We start from the raw sequence: 22,787 nt of genomic DNA, 5'->3' as shown, positions 1-22,787 counted from the left end.
AAATCCGGATCCAAAACACAAAACACGAGACCTCAAAAGTCGCCGGTGCATATCCCTAGTAAATGGGAACCAAGTAGCCATTGTAAGGACAAAAACAATATTCATCCTTTCAATTTAGGGATTAGTGACATCTGTATGAATGACACTGGTCCAGTGTTGGCTAACCTGCGACACTCCAGGTGTTGTGAAACTACAAGTCCCAGCATGTTTTGCCAATATATAGCAGCTTATTGCTGGAAGGGTATGCTGGGACTTATAGTTTCACAACACCTGGAGTGTCATAGGTTAGCCAACACTGCACTAGTCCCTAGTGATTGGATAAACAGCATTCCAATATTACTTCAAACCACAAGCTGGATGCATCCAATGTGTGTAGGCGTCAGATCCACATTAAGCAAATAAAATATGTGTAACTCCTAACATATGCTGTTTAACATAGCATTTTGCTTTTTAGTGTAAGTTTTATCTTTAGTTTGGCATTTTATTTTACATATGTTCCTTTTGTTAGAAATACATAATTAATAAAGACAACATAATGAATCACTTTAAATTTCCAATTGCAATCTAATTACTTTATGTATGTATTCCTTCCATAACTCTTCTCAATCTGCATGTATATTTTGTCATATGCTATATGCAGTTGAGGTTCAGGAAGAATAATGTGCCACGTATGCTTCAGGTGTAGAATTGAAAAGAGGTATAAATAACCTGGCAATCTCTAGTCTGAACAAAAGGTCAAGAACACGTATTTATGTTTCTAGAACATTGAAGCAGTTCTGTACAATCAGGTGATGTACCGTTATGTGCGACAAGGGGAAACATTATCTAGAGGCAAGAGACAATGATACTCGGAGCTGAGGTGGAAAGCAGCAGCTGCTGCTGTTACAGTGAGAAAAAGACAGTGTCTATAGAGTTCGACCATTCATCCTTATAAAAATCTTGTAGATCAGGAGGAAGGCAAAAGAAAACTTATACATCATAATCCAATGTGCCTTAATAGGGGAAAAAGTCCTTCCTGACCTAATATCGGCAATCTGATAATTCCCTGGATAAACATACCAGTAGCCATGTATATTCTGTAGATTTTTTCTTAAACGTATTTTTGGTGTCTGTGAGTGAGTGGATTACTGCCCTTACAGTAGAGATTACATCTCTTTTCATCCAACTGCAATGAGTATTCTTGTATCCTCTGTGAGGACCTCAAGTAATTATCCTCTGTAATTGCCTTAATAACTTGGAAAATGGCATAGGAGAATAATGACAATCACATTACCTATGTTTGGATCAGCTGATTGACGTTTCTTTATTTTGGCTTCTGAAATAGCAGCATAGTATGCACAAGTCATCTTCACCAACCAGGCAGCTCGCAAAAGTGGCACTGAATATTTGGCCAGGTAGCCAAAAATATCTTCTTTCTTACTAAGAATAGGTACCTGCAATAACAAGTGACTGAGAGTTACTGATATTACAGGCAATCACTTAAGACCTCAATCTACATAGTGGATTCACACATACAAAGGAACATATCTTCTTAACTAAATGACCATTCAATCAAGAATTAATAGATATCTCCACCTTGTTATAAACTTTATTTATTAATTCTAACATGGTCAGTTGATTATTATACTAAACTAAGTTATACATAGATAGCTGAATCCTGGACAGGTCATTGAATTTGTTTTTCCTGGTTGCTAAGGAACAACCCCCTAGCCCAGCCAGGCAGCACGGACACACACACACACTGCCTTACACCACTGATTTGACTGACAGCCCAGCAATAGACGGACCAGAGGTGTTGGGCTGACAGTTACAATCACAGTAGAGAAATGATCTTTTAGGAGAACGGTGGTTTCTTCCCTGGTGTTCTCTCATGGAGAATCCTCTTGCACGGTGTTTCCTTACGATGGAACCATTACCACTGACACAGAAAATCAGGGCCGGATTTACCGCTAGGCAACCTAGGTACCTGCCTAGGGCCTAGCGGCTCTCGGGGGGCACAGCTGGGGGGGGGGACAGGAGCAGTTTTAAAAAAAACACAATTTCGGCCCCTCCCCCAACTCACGGCACCCAACCCCCCCCCCCCCCCCCCCCGTGACTCGGGGGAGGGGAGGTCGGGTGCCGCGAATCGGGGGAGGGGGGGTCGGTTGCCGCGAATCGGGTCCCGGCAGCCTCTTCTCCTCTCAGTGTCTCAGTGATAGAGAGAGGAGGAGAGGCTGCCGGGACCCGACGAGCGATCACGTGACTTTTTTTAAAAAATCTGGACTGACCGAGGAGGAGCAGCGCGCCGGAGAAGAAAGGCAATAGAAAGGTAAGTAAAACAACGGAGGGACAGAGGTGGTGATGGTGAAGGGGCACAGAAGTGGTGATGGTGATGGGCACAGCGGTGGTGACGGTGAAGGGCACAGAGATGGTGATTGGCACAGAAGTGGTGATGGTGATTGGCACAGAAGTGGTGTTGGTGAAGGGCACAGAATTGGTGATGGTGAAGGGGCACAGAAGTGGTGATGGTGAAGGGGCACAGAAGTGGTGATGGTGATGGGCACAGAGGTGGTGATGGGCACAGAGGTGGTGATGGTAAAGGCCACAGAGGTGGTGATGGTGAAGGGCACAAAAGTGGTGATGGTGAAGGGGCACAGAGGTGGTGATGATGAAGGGGCACAGAGGTGGTGATGGGCACAGAGGTGGTGATGGTGATTGGCACAGAGAAGGTGATGGTGAAGGGGCACAGAGGTGGTGATGGTGAAGAGGCACAGAGGTGGTGATGGTGAAGAGGCACAGAGGTGGTGATGGTGATTGGCACAGAAGTGGTGATGGTGAAGGGCACAGAGGTGGTGATGGTGATTGGCACAGAAGTGGTGATGGGCACAGAGGTGGTGATGGTGATTGGCACAGAGGTGGTGATGGTGATGGGCACAGAGGTGATGGTGAAAGGGCACATGTGATATTGTGAAGGGGCAAAAGTGACAATGAAGGGGCACAGTGTGATAATAGAGGGACAAAAGTGACAAGAGTACATACTTGGATTTATGCGTATTATTTTTGCAAACAACTTAAGTAAGTATTTCTGCCCTGACTTCAATATTTATTAAGTTGTTTTGACCCAACTACTTAAAAAAACGGGACTGCTTGGTAATTATTTAGGGTTGCCTTTTTCTGCAGCAGGGTGGCCTTGCTCTTTTCACATGTTAGGTACGCCCCCAAAGATGCAAGCCACGCCCTCACCTCCTTTGGCGGCGTGGCGGCACATGCTTTCATGTCTACTTAACTATAGGGGTATATGGTAGGCTGCAAAAATATAGTGCTATGGATTGTTTCAGGGAGGGGGCCCAAAAACAGTATCCTGCCTAGGGCCCTATGAGGTCTAAATCCGGCTCTGCAGAAAATCCTGGTGTACTTTGTGACAACCAGGATAACTGTACGCCTTACTCTTAAAGCGACTGTTGTTGAAGAGTAACGATGGGTGTTAAATTTTCCTCATTTGTACACTGTCTGAATTTGAATTCACCGGGGTGGAAATAATTTGTAGCCATTTCCAAACTCAAGAGCATTGGATACTCTTTTCCTGAATTCACCAGAATTCTCATTTGATCGAGACTTGATTCACTTCCAGAATTCTGCGTCATGAAGAGCAGAGTTTGATGGTTACAAACAAAATATGTGGGGGAGTTTTCACAGTGAAACACTCACACCTGATAATCATTGTTTGGCATATCTAACTCAAAGACTAACCCCAATAAAATAATTTTAGGTACACTGTAATTGTAATATAGAGTGTGCCTAAGGCTCCTCCCCCGCTCAGTTTTCAAATGGTTTTCATGGGAAACTCTTTTAACTGTTAGGGAACAGGTGCTAGATTTACTAAGCTGCGAGTTTGAAAAAGTGGGGATGTTGCCTATAGCAACCAATCAGATTCTAGCTGTCATTTTGTAGAAAGTACTAAATAAATGAATGCTAGAATCTGATTGGTTGCTATAGGCAACATCCCACTTTTTCAAACCCGCAGCTTAGTAAATCTAGCCCCAGGAGTATAGCAGAGACTTGACCCTAGCAGGATTACACGCTAGGAGAGCGAATGTTAGGAGTATGATGCACAGGACCTATACTCTGTTCCCGACAATTTATACACAGGGACAAACATTGCAAAATTGAGGGGAAGGGGTGGTAAGGCTGGTCCATCCCCCCACATCCCCCACTCTGTTCTTCTAAGCATGCATGGGTGCCGGTGGATTCACTGCATATGCTCTGTGCTAATAAGAGATGATAGTGGATAGAGGCATGGGCAGAACTATCATTGTTGCAGCAGGTATGATTGTTATGGCGCTGTACTCATCAACGGGCACCATAGCCGCCGCACCCCCTGTAATGGCCGTAATTCCATCATAGCATATTATATTTGTGAAAAATATCTGTATTTTATCAACATGTCTGAAAACATGTTTTAAAATAATGCCATAAATATCACAGCCTAACACAATTAAAGAACGTCATACCTTTTTAGCTAAAACAGTCAGATGTTTGTTACCAGCCAGATCAGTAAACCAGCTGTGAATAGCACCTTGAGAGCGAGCAGTCACCAGCCAATAGTTGTCTTTGGCATTAATTTGTGGCTTTTTCTTCCCAGTGTCCTGAAAAGTGTTTAGTTTTAACTTTTCAGCTAGAATGCTGCTAAAATATGCTCCAATCTGCAAACAGAGTAAATATACAGTACATATGTTCAATAATAATAATAATTATCATCATCATAGATACATACATTCAAAAGAAAACAAAAAATGTACAAAATATTTTGAAACAGACTGGCATTTTGAATTAATATTTTGAAATTTAATAGTTCATCAAAAACAATATTTTTGTCATACTGGTCAATCCTCCTTCCTCTCCCTTGCAGGGCAGCTTCACCGAATTGCTAGGGACATTCTATGCAAATGAACCGAGGAGACAAGATTCAGCAGGAGAGTTATAGGCAGACATTAAAAAAACGCACTGAACAAATCACTATTTGCTGCTTTAAAAGAATCAATGAGTTTCTGTGTATAAGAAAAAAAACACACAAATATGTACCATGTATATATTGTGGGTACTGTTCTCTGCTGAGATTGTAATTGTTGTACTTATTGTACCTATTGCACTTTGTTTCTACTATTTACACCCATTGCACTTTGATTTTGTACTGCCTTGTTTGCTGTGTTCTGTTACCCTGTACCGTTATCCCACGCTCTATGTACGGCGCTGCGGAGCCTCATAAATAAAAGATAATAATAAATGTGGGTGGCTAATTCACATACATTTGTGAAGTTTATCACTTATGGATTTCACAATATGAAAGTGTTGTATGACATGAGCGTATCAATGGATTAAATGAATAGTGGCCATTAGGAATTAGCACTCATACTGCTTCACTGGAAATAATGGGAGTTATTCAGTGTGCTTTTTTGCTATTAGAAATATTTAGGGCTATGGTTATGAATATGGCAGGGAAGTCATATGGTACACTATGTGTGTCTTAGTGATAACATAGTTTCCACAAAGACTTCATGGCCTATGTCATGCACTGGTATGACACAGGTATCTGAACCTAATTAACAAATAGGGGCAACAAGCTTACCTCGGATGGGTTAATGACAATGTTCCTGGCAGACCCATGCTCATCTCCAGAAAAGGCTGGTTGATTACTGAATCCTTGTTTTACATTTACCGCAGTTAGTTCATCCTGTAATAAGTCAATAATGTTTACACTTAATTTGGTGTTATGCACGATGAAGTCACCCATGTGTCACCCTCCAGTTCCGAGCTACATATAATGATTGACAATATATCACAAAATATTTCTTTTTTATCACCAATATTCATTTTGTCAAACTCTCTGTGAACTTTTGTGTGCTTCACCTAATTGTTTTTGATATTTGAGTTTATTTTTTATAAAATTAAAAACATTTGTACAAACATATAAATGTATACCATTCAGCTTACTATAAAATAAACAAGTGACACCTTCCTTAGTACTAAGATGGGGTTAGAATGACAAGTCCATGCTAATAACTATAAGACAATAAATACATAGCCAGAAAAGGGCAGTCCACCTCCTGTAAATGTGGCTGGTCCAACTCATTTATCATTTAAGTAATTGTGCAAAACAAAATCACATTTGCTGGTGCGACAAACTCCTTCCATCGGGCTGTGCAAATATTTGTACTCCTGCAGAAGCTGCCATTCTGTCCATCAAGTGACCCTGCACTTCATGTAGAACCAGGTGAATTTGTGCAAAAATAGACACATGACATAAAGCACATTTGCTCAGTGGCTTTGCACGTAAGCTGTTCATAAATGACCCTTAACCTCTCTAAGTAGAAAATCATTTTATAGATATTTGTTTGCTAGTGAGGGCGATGTTTGATATTATTTAATACTTATTTATATGAAGCAATTCAAAAAGTGAATATGTGTGTTCTGGGTTATATAATACAGCAGCGGTACCCAAAGTGTGCGCCGCGGCAGCCAGGACGAGAAAAAAAACAACTTACCACTCCGGCGGCGCCCCCGGGACCTGCTGGATTGGTAAGTATTTTTTTTTGCTTTTTGTTCTTCTCTTCCTGGCCCCCGGGATGCAGAGGGGGCAGAGTGAGAGGAGGATGCAGAGGGGGCAGAGTGAGAGGAGGATGCAGAGGGGGCAGAGTGAGAGGAGGATGCAGAGGGGGCAGAGTGAGAGGAGGATGCAGAGGGGGCAGAGTGAGAGGAGGATGCAGAGGAGGCAGAGTGAGAGGAGGATGCAGAGGAGGCAGAGTGAGAGGAGGATGCAGAGGAGGCAGAGTGAGGGGATACAAAGGAGGCAGAGTGAGGGGATGCAGGGGCACAGAGTGAGTGGATGCAGGGGCACAGAGTGAGTGGATGCAGGGGCACAGAGTGAGTGGAGATGAAGGAGGGCACAGAGTGAGTGGAGATGAAGGAGGGCACAAAGTGTGTGGATGAAGGGACACAGTGTAAGTTAGCTGTAAATTATTCTTTGACAGAATTATAATTAAAAAAAAATAAAAAAAAAAATATTCTTTTCCCTTTGATTTATGTGTATTATTTTTGCATGCAACTAAATAAGTATTTCTGTTCTGACCTAAATACTTATTACGTTTTTTTGACCCAACTACTTATAAAACAGGACTGCTCGGTAATTATTTTGAAGGGGTGCCTTGAAAAAATTATGGAGACTCTAAGGGTGCCACGAACTGCAAAAGTTTGGGAATAACTGTAATACAATGTAATACAGTATAAACACACATTTCATGCCTGATGCATTTGCTAGAGCACAGCAACAGATTTGTTATAGTTCCCAAATAATTTAAAAAAGTAAAAAAAAAAAAACACTTGATACTCACAGGCACTAACTTTTTAAACAGAAGACTAAATAATGTGACTAGTTACTAAATATCCAATGTTGCAGTTTAACTGAGGGGAAAACTGTCTCACCCTTCTGACCACTATATTAAAAATCTACAAATGTAAGTGTTGGAATTAGTTGTGGACAGTGAGAATCCACTAGAGGCACCATTAATTATTACCGGCTCAGCATAAAATGACAAATATTTACAGAAACACTTTAACTATAACCAATGTCTATATCCAAAGCAAGCGCTTATAATTTTAGATTTTTAGATTTTTAGCATAACCCACATACTTCTCTTACATTTTGTTATATTCAGTGACAACGCTTATATGGGCAATAGCAACCAAAGGGCCAATACAACATTATTTGAATGTGAACTAGACTAATGAAATGCAAATAGCAATAATTTCCTCTTGGTTAATGTACATTTTTGTACCCAGGCAATGCAATAACACCATTGACTCCAGACAGCATCAGAGGCAGAGTATGGAAATGATGCTAACTAACCTAAAATGCAGATTTTTTTTTTTTTATGTGACAATAATTTTGTAATCTGCAACCCTATATTCCTGGTGACTTGATTGACTGATGCTGAAAGCATTGTCTGTCACGGTCCTGCAAAAAAGTCTTCACAAGAAAAGAGGAATATGGGTAATTTCAGTGCTCTGGTGATAGTGAATTGTTCAATAACAAGGGTTATATGACTCCTATCTTGGATATGTTAGCTAACAATGCAGCGTGCCCACTGAGTGCTGTACAAGGACCGGAGAAAGGTTAATAAAACCCTGTATATCTTTAGAAGCTGAAGACACTTCAGTTCCATTCATTCAAAACCATTTATTATAAAGGCAAGAGCTGTCTTCAGGGTGTGCTGTTTGTGGGAAGATGATTACCTTGAGGATGAAATCTCCAGCACTGTATATTTTACAATGAGCACAAATTTAAAAGCAAATTGCTTTGCATTAGAAAATTTTACAAAGCTACATCTTATGGATCCAAGAGAATGAACCAGAAGGTAACAAGAATTCATGTACTGTGGTGGTGTTATCTGGTAGGTTTGTACAACTTGAGGTGAGTTGGAGGATAATGTAGATTACATGCAATTAACCAAGAGGAGCTATGAAATTCATATCCATGTGGTGGTAGAGATTGATACTGCACTTTGGAATGGACAATTAGCTGATCACTAATAAGTAATGACATGTGTTTGCTTTTGTTTTATCTACACCCTAAATCAAAAGGATTAAGTAGACATTTTAATACTTTCAGCAACATTAAATAACAAGACTATAATGGTCTGTGCATAATAAGCAAGTGACATGAATGTATTGTGACTCATTTTCAGTAGGAAGTAAGACCCATTTTTGAAACATAAATAAATGCATAGCCTTAACATCCATATAACACTATTTACGTATCCCTAAATTTGCCTCTGTGATGATTATGTAATATATCTGAGGACTGATTGTTATATTTTGTTGAATTCATGTATGACAATGTATGTTTTATGTAACCTCTCAAAGTATGTTTGATAAGGGTCTCTGGGAGTTTTGAGACACAAAGTTGTAAACCCTGTGTCCACTCAAGCAGAACAGAGATGAGAGATCCTCTGAGATGTCCAAACATATATCTTAGTGATAGAAAGTTTACTCCGAAAACTCTGTGCCCCTTTTGGGAATTAATTTGACTTAATTGAAAGTGGAAATTCCTAAAGTGGGGTTAAGGAGCCAGCAAAAAATGTTTTAAAAATCCCTTGTTTCAAACATGAAATTGTCATTTCATTGAGGGAGTCTGTCAAGACTGAAATGTGCCATTATTCTCCTCCATGTGTATTCCTCACACGCCAATTCCTGACTTTGAAAGTAAGGTTATTTCCTATTTTATTTTTCATTTGCGTACTCTCCGGGATTCTTTGTGAACTTGCGATGCCCCAGGAGGTTCATGCTGTAAATATGTGTGTGATTTAAGTGTCAAACATTAATAAGTGTTTCTGGTGAACCAGTCCGGGTGAGAAAAAAACCCAGGCGCGACCAATTGCCTGTGTTGGAAAAAGACTAAGGCGAAGTTGATTTGTTTCTGAGGGGATTTGAAAGGACTTGCCGACAGTTTGAGCTGGACCCCAGTGAGTGGGCCAGCTATTTAACCCCTGGACTCAGAGGGAAAGCTTTGGAAGCCTTTGCAGACCTTCCCAAGGAACTGGACGGCGATTATGTCGCATTTAGGAAAGCCTTATTACCTCGTTTCAACATAACTCCTTAGGCTTACAGGCGGAAGTTCCGAGCCTCAAGGCGCAGTCCCTCTGATACCTATGCCGGACTGTTAGAGCAATTATCATCCATGATGCATCAATGGATTGAGGGATTGCAGGTACTAAACTATGATGAACTAAAGGATCTCATTCTCCAGGAGCAGTTCCTCACACCAGCTGAGGTGAGAGATTGGGTTGTGGATTGTGACCCTAAGACATTGCAAGAAACTGTTCACCTGACCGACAAGTACACAGTTACCAGGGCTCCTTTAACGAAGAAGAGTTGGGGAGCACCAGGGCAAACTACGTGGAAAGAGAAGCAACCTGGAGGATCACCCCTGAGTTTCCCATCCACCAAACCAGCTGTTGTTGCACCTTTTGGGGGGGGCGGGAGGAAAACCTGTTTTGGCAACTGCCCGCCGGTGTTTTACATGTGATGAAGTGGGGCACATCAGTGTCAATTGCTCCAAAAAGAAGAAAACAACTCCTCCTGTGGGGGGCCCGGCAGGAAAACCAGTGCCAGCCGTCCTGTGTGCAGGAGGACCCCAAGAACGCCCCAGAGACAATCTGCAAGCGGTTAAGGTAGGACACCAAGTCGCATTTGGATTGTTAGACTCTGGAGCAGACCTGACTTTTGTACATCCAGCTCTAGTGAGCCCAGAGAACATTATTCCCGGGCTATTGCTGTGCGAGGTGTGGGGGAACCTGCATTCTGCAGTACTCCCAGCCAGAGTGTATCTAGATTGGGGATCCCTCCCTCACTGTAGGAGCTGCAGATTCAAGCAGTGATTTGAATGGGCAGCCTCCTGCTGTGGGCAACACTGAGCTCAGGAGTGCCACTTTCAAATCAGAACAAAAGACTGATTCCAGCTTATCAACAGTAAGAGGGAGGGTCAGTCAAGACTGTTTGGGAGGTGACAGAATGTTTTGGGAAACTGGACTTTTGTACAGAGAGAAAAATGCCAAGAGTATGCATGTAATGCTGACAAGCAGCTGGTTGTACCTCAAACCTATAGGGAAAGGTTGCTGAAAGTGGCCCATGAGATACCCCTAGCAGGACATTTGAGTGTTACTGGCCTGGCATGCTGACTGACATAGCCAAGTACTGTCGCTCATGTCATGTATGCCACATTGTTGAGAAGTCTGGCGATGTGGGGAGGGCCCCTCTCATTCCCCTGCCCATCATATCAGAGCCCTTTGAGCGGGTTGTTGTGGATATTCTGGGTCCCCTAGCCATTGCCAGTAGCTCAGGGAAAGAGCACATTCTGACTGTAGTAAATTATTCTACTAGGTGCCCAGAAGCAGTAACTCTTTCCTCCATTCACTCAGACAAAATAGCAGATGCCCTTATAACTATTTTCTCCAGGGTGGGGTTCCCAAAAGAAATGTCAACTGACCAAGGTACCCAGTTCATGTCTAACCTCATGCAGAGTCTTTGTAAAAAGCTGCAGGTGAATCATTTAATTACTTCTCCGTATTACCAGCAGGCCAACGAGCTGTGCCAACGCATTAATGGCACCCTAAAAAAAATGCTTAGGACTTTTGTGGAGTCGCAGGGAAGAGACTGGAAGAGATTCCTGCCGTACCTCCTCTTTACATACCGCGAGGTACCGCAGTAGTCCACTGGCTTCTCACCTTCTGAACTCCTGTATGGGCGCCGAGTGCGCAGGATATTGGATTTGATTAGGGAAGAGTGGGAAGAGAAATTGATCACCCCAGAAAGGTCAGTGGTACACTATGTAGTGCAGATCAGGAAAAAATTGCAGTCCTTAATGGGGATGGCACAGAGCAACCTGAAAGCTGTGCAGGCGAAGCAGAAGCTGTGGTATGACCACAGTGCGAGAGAACGCATATTTGAGGTGGGTTAAAAGGTTCTGGTATTGATCCCTATGCGGCAGAACAAGTTGCAGGCTGCCTGGGAGGGCCCCTACACCATAGTACAGTGCATTAATGATGTCAATTATGTAGTGGCAAAAGATAAGGGTCAAAAGAGGCAGGTTTATCACAACAACATGCTCAAAGCTTACCAAGACAAGGAAGCTTGTGTACTAGCTGTGTGTAGCTTACCTGAAAGTGATCCGGAGTCTGACCCCCTTGGTGGATTTAGCAGCTGTTGCTAGAGAGGGGGGATCCCTAGCAGATGCTCACTGCAGTGTAGAGCTGTCTGACGATCAATTAGGGCAGCTGGCTGAAATACTAAGGCCTTATCAGTCTCATTTCACAGGGAAACCTGGAAAAACACACATCATGTAGACACAGGCAACAAGACCCCCCTCAGACAGCCAGCATATCGTACTTCCCTAGAAGTGCTTCAAGTCATTAAGAGGGAGATCCATGAGATGCTGCAGCTAGGGGTAATTCAAAATTCTCTCAGTTCTTGGGCTGCTCCAGTCGTCCTGATTCCCAAAAAATGTGGGGGCACCCATTTTTGTATAGACTATAGGAGGTTGAATGACACCACAGTGTTTGATGCTGGATGACTTTGCAGTGTTCAGCCAGAACTGGGAGGAGCACCTGATTCATCTGAATAGTGTGTTAGGCCGAATTTTACTGAGGCAGGTCTGACTATTAAGCCAGAGAAATGCCAGCTTGGCATGCGTGAAGTGCAGTATTTAGGGCACCATGTAGGGGGAGGTACCCTCCGCCCAGAGCCAGGCAAGGTAGAGGCTATTACGGCATGACCAACCAGTAGAGTACTATGTGATTTCTTTTATAAATTACAACATCACCTAATCATGGATAAGGACAAGAAACTCAACAGACTAAGGATGAAAGCTGGTATCAATGTGCCAGACAAAAAGCAAAATTCACATAAGAATTTGGATACATTGTCATCTGTTGTGAATCTCTAACAATACGAGCCAAGCACAGTGGAAAAGAATGTTTTATCCAGAGGACTTACATAAACTTACCAATCCGCGCGGCGCCGAGACCCAGCAGACTCCTTTCTCCCGCAGCAGCTTGTTACTGACGTCGATATTCAGTGACAACTGCGGGAGAGAGAAGTTTGCTGGGTCCCAGCGCCGCGAGGATTGGTAAGTTTATGTGCTCTTTGTTTTTTCCTATGGCTGGCTCGCGGCACCCCAGTGACAGCGCCGCGGCACCCCTGGGAGCCGCGGCGCACACTTTGGGAACCGCCGAGGTAATCTAAGTATACCAATAATTTCTGGCATTGGGACCTTAATGGAAAATATTTCTGTCTGGATAGAGAATGTTCTAAAACCCTTGGTGAGACCAACACCCAGCTATATCCAGGATACCACGGACATTCTCTGCAAACTTTCAGCCCTGGATCCACTACCAGAAGGCTCAATGCTGGCAACTATGGAAGTGGAGTCTCTGTACTCTAACATACCCCACAAGGATGGCATAGCTGCATGCCAACGCTATCTTCAAAGAAACAATCTAGCCACGGAGCCAACCCTGCAGCTGATCAGGTTCGTAATCAATCATAATTACTTTTCTTTTGGGAAAGACATATAACTGCAGTGTATGGGAAGTGCCATGGGTAGTAAGATGTCACCTCAGTATGCTAATCTTTTCATGGCTAAACTAAAGGAGGAATTCTTATCAACTTGCACAATGACACCTCTAGCATACTCCCGTTATATTGATGATTTGCTACTAATTTGGACTGGCTCTGAAGATGAGCTGCTGACTTTCCATAAAAACTTCAACAAATTTCACCCAACCATTAGACTCACTCGCAACTACTCATGATCTCAGTTACATTTCCTGGACATGACCCTATACAATAAAAACAATACTATACAAACATCATTCTATCATAAACCTACAGGCCGCCCAGCATATCTGAGATGGGACAACTTTCACCCAGGACACATAAAGAAGTCCATCATTTACAGCCAAGTTCTGAGATACATTCTGATTTGTTCAGACAGTGAAGACAGAAAACAACACCTGCCATCACTGAAAAATACATTCCTAGGATACCATTCAATAGTTATAGATGAAAAGATACACAGGGCCACAAGGATCCCAAAGAGTAGCCTCCTGTATTACAAACAGAAGCAGGACAACAGCAGGGTGCCCCTAGTGGTCACTTAAAATCCCCACATGAACATCCTGGGGAATATTACTGCTGACCTTCAACCCATATTTCAGAAAGACAATAGACTGAAGGAAATATTCCCAGATTTACTTCTCCTTTCATACATACAGCCTCCTAACTTAAGAAATCTCCTCGTTAGAAGTGCCCTCCCATCACCATCAGAGACTGGCACCTTCCCCTGCAAAAACAGAAAATGCAAAAGCTGCACCCATGTCCTACCAACAAACACAGTCTACATACCCAACACACAACTGGAATATAAAATCACTGACACATTCTCATGTATATCCTCCAATGTGGTGTACATGATACAGTGTACAAGGTGCCCTGGGAGAATATACATTGGAGAGACCAAGCAGAAACTACAATCCAGGATGAATCTACACAGACACACAATAAAGAAGGCTCTGGACACCCCCGTGGTTAAACACTTCTCTGGACCAGGACACAGTATGACAGATTTAAAAGTCCTAATACTGAAAGGTATTTTTAAGAATGACGGAGAGAAATATATGAGAATTCAAGCTGATAAGAACATTATATTCATTGACTAAAGGACTCAGTCTAACACCTGGATTTATGACTCACTTCACACCCCACAGCAGAGTGCAGACCTCTGAACTTATAGGACTTTTACTCTTCCATCCATTTTTTATTACTTTAGCTTATCTTGATGATGTACCCCCCCCCCCCCTGTACAAATTTCTTGATGTAACAGCTCTTAAATGTTGTGCCTTTTTCTCAGTCATTCATTTGTAAACTTGCCTGATGAAAGGGCCTCTGTGCTCTGAAAGCTAGCATATATAATGTTTTTTTTGGGTTAGCCAATAAAGGTATCACTTCTATAATACTTTTGTCTTTTTTGACACAATAGTATTTAACATCACATAGATGTTTGAAACAAGGGATTTTTAAAACATTTCTTACTGGCTCCTTAACCCCCACCTTAGGAAGTTCCACTTTCAATTAAGTCAAATTGATTCCCAAAAGGGACACAGAGTTTTCGGAGTAAATTTTCTATCACTAAAATATATGTTTGGACATCTCAGAGGATCTCTCATCTATGCTCTGCTTGAGTGGACACAGGGTTTACAACTTTGGGCCTCAAAACTCCCCCGAGACCCTTATCTATCTAGCTAGTTTCAAAAGACTCTTAATTGCACAGGTCACCTAGGTGAGTCAGCAGAACATACTTTGAGAGGTTTACATAAAACATAAATTGTCATACATGAATTCAACAGAATCTAACAATCAGTCCTTAAATATACTACATAATCATTACCCATCCCCCTAACCTAGGGCACGGAGAACTGTGACCTGTTACTGTCTCTCCTGCCCATTCATCACTTCTGCCCCTTGACAGGAGAGGCCATCTGCGCCTTGCTGCAAAATTAAGCTCCATCTTAACAGCTTTCCACTATCCCCAGAAACTGTATGGAGTCAGTTTAGAGGATTATGGTCTGTGATAATGGTGAAATCCCGTCCATACAGGTAAGGCTGTAGCTTTTGCAGTGCCCACACGTTGGCTAGGCACTCTCATTCAATGGTAGCATATGCCACTTCCCGGGGGAGTAGTTTTCTACTTAAGAAAATTATAGGGTGCTCCTCTCCCTGAGCTGTCACCTGGCTAAAGGCAGCCCCTAGTCCATAGTTAGACACGTCGGTCTGTACTATAAACCTCCGTTTCAAATCTGGGGCCTGTAGAACAGGGGACTGGGCCAAAGCAGTTTTCAAAGCTCTAAATGCCTTTTCAAAATCCTCTGTCCAATTAACCACCTGTGGTAACTTCTTTTTTGTTAAGTCAGTCAGAGGTTTGGCGAGGGTACTACAATGGCGCACAAATTTTCTATAATACCCAGCTCTACCTAAGAAAGACATGACCTGCTTTTTTGTGGTAGGGTTTGGTCATGCCGTAATAGCCTCTACCTTGCCTGGCTCTGGACGGAGATTACTGTCCCCTACACGGTAAACCAAGTACTGCACTTCACGCATGCCAAGCTGGCACTTCTCTGGTTTGATTGTCAGACCTGCCTCAGTAACTCGGCCTAACACACTATTCAGATGGATCAGGTGCCCCTTCCAGGTCTGGCTGAACACCGCAATGTCACCCAGGTAGGCAACTGCATGTCCCTCCTGACCCTCTTGCAGGTCATTGTCGAGGCGCTGGAAGGATGCAGGGGCATTTTTCATTCCAAAGAGCATGACCATAAACTCAAATAGTCCAAATGGGGTGATAATTTTGGACCACTCACGGGCTTCGGGTGACAATGGGATCTGCCAGTACCCCCTACTAAGATCCATGATGGTGATATAATGTGCATGGGCAAGCTGATCTAACAATTCATCTATCCTAGGCATAGGATAAGCATCAAACACTGTGGCGTCATTCAACCTCCTATAGTCTATACAGAAGCGGGTGCCCCCAAATTTTTTGAGAATCAAGAGGACTGGGGCAGCCCAAGAACTGCAAGACTTTTGAATTACCCCTAGTTGCAGCATCTCATCGATCTTCCTCTTAATAGCTTGAATCACTTCTAGGGAAGTAAGATATGCTGACTGTCTGAGGGGGGTCTGGTTGCCTGTGTCTACATGATATGTGACCAAGTGTGTTTTTCCAGGTTTCCCTGTGAAATGAGACTGATAAGGCCTTAGTATTTCAGGGAGCTGCCCTAATTGATTGTCAGACAGCTCTACACTGCAGTGAGCATCTGCTAGGGACCCCCACTCTGTAGCAACAGCTGCTAAATCCACCAAGAGGTCATACTCCTGATCACTTTCAGGCAAGCTACACACAGCTAATACTAGGGATGTGCACCGGCGACTTTTGGTGTCTCGTGTTTTGGATTCGGATTTTCGCGATGTTTTGGGTTCGGATTTGTTTCGCAAAACACCTGCCGAAAGGTTTTGGATTCGGATTTTTTTTGAAAAAAGCATAAAAAGTTCAAAAATCAAGTTTTTGGGCTTATTTTCACTCCTACGCTATTATTAACCTCAATAACATTCATTAACAAGTATTTCCACTAATTTACAGTGTATTCTGAACACCTCACAATATAGTTATTAGTCCAAAACGTTGCAACGAGGTATCTTTCTGGACTGCGTAGTGGAGTGGTCCCCACAATATAATAAGAAAACCATCAACTGGTCTTAATCGCACCAAAAAATGTACCTGGACTGCGTAGAGGAGTGGTCACCACAATATAATTTAAAAACCCTGAACTTGTATGATTCGCACCAATAAATGTATCTGGACTGCGTAGAGGAATGGACTTTTACTACTGAATTTGTGAACTTGGTAATATTGCAGTACCAATGAGCTTATACTGCAGGATTGGTTTGGCAAATTTTGTTGTAATTAAAAAAAAATGTAATTAGTTTTTTGTATATTTTTTTTATTAACTTTTTTTTAATTTTTTAAACACTTGGGAATATTGGGGAAATAACTATGCCCTTAGAAGCACACAGCACGGCACACAGGACCACTGGACTGAACAGGACACAGCACACAGGACCCAGCAGCACCACTGAACTCAAAATTGACAGAGCACAGCACACAGCACCACTGGACTGATACTGCTGAATGTGTGAACTTGGTAATATTGCAGTACCAATGGGCTTATACTGCAGGATTGGTTTGGCAAATTTTGTTGTAATTAAAACATTTTTTAATTATTTTTTTGTATTTTTTTTTATAACTTTTTTTAAACACTTGGGAATAATGGGGAAATAACTATGCCCTTAGATGCACAGACCACAGGACACAGCACGACTAGACTGAACAAGACACAGCACAGGACCCAGCAGCACCACTGAACTCTAAAATTAACAGAGCACAGCACACAGCACCACTGGACTGATACTGCAGAACAGAACACAGCACAGCACAGCACAGCACAGCACAGAACTAAACAGCACAGCACGAGATCTAACAGAACAGAGGACCACCTAACACACCCTCCCGCTACCCTGATCAATGCCCGAGTGAAGATGGCGGCGACTAGCGAGGAATTTATAGGTTCCGAGTATCGCGAGATCCGACAACGGGATTATGACTCGGAGCCTCGCTTTCAAGTTTTCATTTGGCGCCAATACCCGGATCTGTCTCGGATCCGACTCGGATCGGCAACGTTCGGGTGGGCTCGGATTCAGGAAATCCGAGTGCGCTCATCTCTAGCTAATACACAAGCCTCCCTGTCATGATAAGCTTTGAGCATGTTGATGTGATATACCTTCTGCCTCTTTTGACCCTCATCTTTTTCCACTACATAATTGACATGATTAACTACACAAACGTCCTAAGCATTTTTTTAGGGTGCCATTAATGCGCTCATACAGCCCGATGGCCTGCAGGTGATACAGAGAATATAATACTTTTGTCTTTTTTGACACAAAAGTATTTAACATCACATACACTTTTCTGGCTAACACGGTACTGCAATAAAAATAAACAAATATTTTTTGCTACACATTTTGTTTCAAACATGAAATTGTCATTTCATTGAGGGAGTCTGTCAAGACTGAAATGTGCCATTATTCTCCTCCATGTGTATCCTCACACACCAATTTCTGACTTTGTAAGTAAGGTAAGTAAGGTTATTTTCTATTTTATTTTCTGAAACTCATTTGTGCATTTATTGTATGTCCGTTTATTATCTTTTTGTAAATAAGCCTTGGAAACATTTTTCAGATTAAACCTTATTTTATCTAGCGTACTCTCCGTGATTCTTTGTGAACTTACGACGCCTCAGGAGGCTCATGCTACATGTGTATGTGATTTAAGTGTCAAACATTAATAAGTGGTTCTGGTGAACGCAAGGACACCATAATAAATCCTTTGTGGTGGCAGAAAAGGTGTATTCATTGTTAAGTAACTGAGGTGACACCAGTCACGGCCAGCTGTTCAGATTGCTGTATCTGGAACAGGCTGGGCGTTCGTGACAGCCTCCGTAGGCAAATTCAGGGATACAGGGAAAGTAAAGACATGTTTACGTAATTGTACTCTACTTCATACTTGCCAACTCTCCCGGAAAGTCCGGGAGACTCCCGAAATTCGGGTCAGTCTCCCGGGCGAGCTGGCATTTCTCCCGCATCCCAATCTCACAGAGAATCGCGTAATTTGCCGCAATTCTCGGTGAATCACGCCATTTTGGAGGGCGGGAGGGGGTGGGGCGAGGCCAATCGCGTCATTTTGGCCCCACCCCCGCGATGTGAATTACGTTTTCGCACTCCAGTCACCCCCCCTCTCCCGGAAACAAGTTTCCGGGAGTTGGTAAGTATGCTCTACTTAGAGGTAGACACAGCCTGACAAGAGGCGTATCTGTTGTGGTTGCTCTACCCCAAAAATCAAAGGTTTGTGTTGATGATCATCAGCACAGACTTTTGCAGTTTCAAAAGATGTTTTAAAAAATAATAATAATAATAATAATAATAATAAAAGGATGTGTGTCTTGCTGCCCCAGCCCTCCAGCACCCTTAAGAGATACGCCTCCTGAAAGACATACCAGCGTCTGCATCCACATCCAACTATATTGCAATAACGTGAATACTTCCTAAACGTACTCAGCCTGACAGACCCTGACTGCCCCATTCTGCCTCTCCAGGGCTATGGAGACACCAATCATCAATCAGCAAAAGACTATGTACAGCCTATGCGTAGGAAATTTTGGAGACCATGTGCTGTACAGAAATACTTATCTTATACAAAAAAAGCCACTATATCTGCAACAACATGTGCAACTTTTTTTTTGAACCCCCAAACGCTGTCTTCCATGAATCTTCGAAAAGCATGTTGCAATTGTTTTAAAGGTCCTCAACCTAAACAACACAGAATTGGATCAACTGGTAGATTTCTTTGGACATGGCATCAGGGTACAGGCAGTATTTTAGCCTCCCAGAAGGTACCCTTCAACTTGCCAAGATCAGCAAACATTTAATGGCTCTTGAGAGTGGGAGACAGGCTGAATTAAAAGGCAAGAAGCAGATGGACATTGATCCAGATAGTAAGTTGGAAACCTTGAGTCTGATGTATGGTTTTGACATTTTCATATCTATTTCTTTTAAAAGTGGTCCAGCTACAGAGTAACAGGTCGCATTATGAGCGATCCCCTGTAACAGTGAGACAAGTGGTTATGCATTCGTTCGACCCTTCCCAATCCATATGAGGGGAGGGGTGTAGGGACCCGACAACACGGGACCAGTTCCCAGCCAAGGTTTCCACAGGTTGGTGTAGCACATACTTTTGTCATGCAAAAGCATGTTGCCTTCTCTGCATTTTGCAGATTCGTAATGAACCACTCTGCTTCCTTTTAGGTTGTAAAGAAGTGCAGAAAAAAACCTGGAACAGAGAGGAGATCCTGGCTGTGGGGAAGTACATGATCAAGTTTATCCAGACATGCCGGGTGCCGGCACAGCATGATTGTGTGGCCTGCATCATGGCTCAACCATCAGCATTAAAATATCAAAACTGGTTAGTCGTGAAATTCTAAATAAAGAACAGTATAACAGCTTTAAAGAAAAATAACATTTGTTGAAATGATACGTAATGTTTGACCATAACTGTAACATCCATGCTAGATGTCTGTGTATGTGGCTGTATGGATGCCCTCAGATGGCCGAAATACATGGAAGATTCCCCACCATGCAGTCCTTGTCAATACTTTCATCAAGTCAAACTGAAAATCTCAAGTGGTAACTCTGTGGTGACAGCTCCTACACATACCCATATGATTGTCCTGTTGACATAACATTAAGATAGGGGTGCTTCTATGTGTCATGTTCCAGGCCCTCACGATGCAATAAAAAAAGTATGGGTCAACTATATCAACACCACTTCTGCATATAACTGGTCTGTATGCAAGGATGGCTAGAATGAAGCCATTACTGAAGAGAAGCCACATCAAAGCATGTCTGAAGTTTGACATAAAACATCAAAGTGTCCCAGTTAAAATGTGGGATGAAGTTATGTGGTCAGATGAGACATAAATGAAGTGCAGAGAACACACACAACAAAGAAGAGTAAAATACTATCTAAAACAGTAAAGTTTTCTTCCTAATGGAGACTCCGCAGACGTAGGAGAGAGAAAGAAGATGTGTGCAGCAAATTGCAGACTGCAGAAAAGGTGCATAATGCACTGGGGTTTTTGCACATTCACCACTTTTTATTATTTTTACATGGTAAGCAATGATCACAAAGCATTCATTCCTGCATGAAAATACTTCCCCCCATCTCGCGTATATTGATGTCAATTTTGTTTTTTAACAGAGTGAAAATTGGAGGGTCTCCCAGAGACAAACAGTGTTTATCTCCAGCATCCCTTCGAGAAATGAATAGCTCATCAGACCAGTATTCATGATGCAGAAGGGAATCCCCCAGGTTATAAATTACAGCACAGTTGTTTAAATGCCCACATGAGACCTGGCAGTGGTACTGTGATCTGCACAGTGTGATATTACCTGAGGAATCTGCATGTTCCCTGGAGCTGATATTTATACGTTTCAGGTTCAGAGAGTTGCTTTTACTCATCTCACGTCTACTGGCTCATCTAACTCTTGGGGACTTCCTCTTTAAAGGTGAACTTAAATTACTGTGCTTTGTGTAATATTTGAGAGCAGGTGATGAAAAAAAATAATCAAATCCCTGTTGTAGTGAATGAGAATCACAAATCAAAGCCCTGTAATTAAATATTTCAAAGCAGAACTAAGAGTTTATTTTTTTTGCACAATAAAAACAGTGTAGATGTTTATCCTGTACAATGCATTCAATATGAACACAGTGGGCCTGATTCATTAAGGATCTTAAATTAAGAAGTTTCTTATATAAATCTCCTAGACAAAACCATGTTACAATGCAAGGGGTGCAAATGAGTGTTCTGTTTTGCACATAAGTTAAATACTGACTGTTTTTTCTTGTAGCACATAAATACTTGATAGCTTATTTGTACACTGAAATTTAAAGTTGATATTTGTGTGCTACATGAAAAAACAGTCAGTATTTAACTTATGTGCAAAACAGAATACTAATTTGCACCCCTTGCATTGTAACATGGTTTTGTCTAGGAGATTTAAATAAGAAACTTCTTAATTTAAGAGCCTTAATAAATAAGGCCCTGTACAGTGAATGTATACATATATATCATCACCATCATTTATTTATATAGCACCAGCAAATTCCATAGCGCTTTACAATTGGGCAAGAGTACTATACTATATTACTTATTATTGTGAAAATAGAACTATTCAATTTATATCCATCCACCTCTCCCTCTAATATATATATATATTTATCTCTCAGTGGATGTTAATTCGAGTGAATGGAGTATATGGATATGTCCTGTACTCCATCCACCAGCATGTTACGCTAACATGCAAGACCTTAGAATCTACCTGTACTCTAGTCCATACCTGCTTAACTTTTAAGCACTCCATGGACAAGTTGTCCTTTTAGATGCAGTGTATAAGTGACATTAATCCAAATAATCTAAAGATGGAAAAAATACCACGTTTTACCCTATTTTCTCCTATATGGATTTGTTTCTCTTCTAAACATGAAAATTGTGTTATCTATCATATATATCATAACTTTCTAAATATTGCATGTTTTAAAGTGTGTGTCTCAACTATGTTCCTGATAGACATAAAAAAAATAATAATACTAACCTCTTTCTGCTTGGGATCCTGTGGGTAGACATCAGGTGGTCCAAGTCGGGGTCTTTTGAGAGGTCTCTGTTCATAGCTAAGGATCCCCAAAGCAGCCATGATTTTTCATGATAACCTGTGCTGGATTTAAATATAGCACAAAGAGCAACTCCCAGTGGAAAGGAGGACTTCCCAGCAGATCTGAAAGTACAGAAGACATAAACCAGTTACCTCCTATATTCATCCGAGGCCAACTATTCAACCATCTGGAGACGAGAATGTGTGTGTTACACAACAATATTGCATAATTGTTTCAGGGCTGATAAGCATGAAGCAGTTACATGATTGTGTGTGAAGATACTTTGATGAATGTGGGGCTTCTCAAGCCCTGGCCTCCACCACCTCACCACCAGTGGATATCCTCACAAGAACACAGGTGCACTGATACATCTATCACA

General features: G+C 42.1%; 1 protein-coding gene across 3 annotated transcripts in view; it reads right to left on the bottom strand.

The window, feature by feature from the left end:
* MED12L (mediator complex subunit 12L) overlaps positions 1 to 22,526 on the bottom strand; it is a 468,926-nt gene extending 446,400 nt beyond the window's left edge. For all 3 annotated transcript variants that reach the window (XM_075201969.1, XM_075201971.1, XM_075201970.1), the window contains exons 1-4: positions 22,351 to 22,526; positions 5,606 to 5,710; positions 4,491 to 4,682; positions 1,274 to 1,433 (exon numbers count right to left, since the gene is read on the bottom strand). In XM_075201969.1, coding sequence (XP_075058070.1) covers positions 1,274 to 1,433; positions 4,491 to 4,682; positions 5,606 to 5,710; positions 22,351 to 22,449 — 556 coding nt within the window. In that variant the 5' untranslated portion in view covers positions 22,450 to 22,526. The remainder of the gene's footprint in view (positions 1 to 1,273; positions 1,434 to 4,490; positions 4,683 to 5,605; positions 5,711 to 22,350) is intronic.
* Positions 22,527 to 22,787: the final 261 nt, after the last annotated feature.

Source organism: Mixophyes fleayi, chromosome 3, assembly GCF_038048845.1.
Source record: "Mixophyes fleayi isolate aMixFle1 chromosome 3, aMixFle1.hap1, whole genome shotgun sequence".
Classification (NCBI taxonomy): domain Eukaryota; kingdom Metazoa; phylum Chordata; class Amphibia; order Anura; family Limnodynastidae; genus Mixophyes; species Mixophyes fleayi.
The sequence above is the reverse complement of the archived record's forward strand: the minus strand, read 5'-3'. Positions and strand labels throughout refer to the sequence as shown.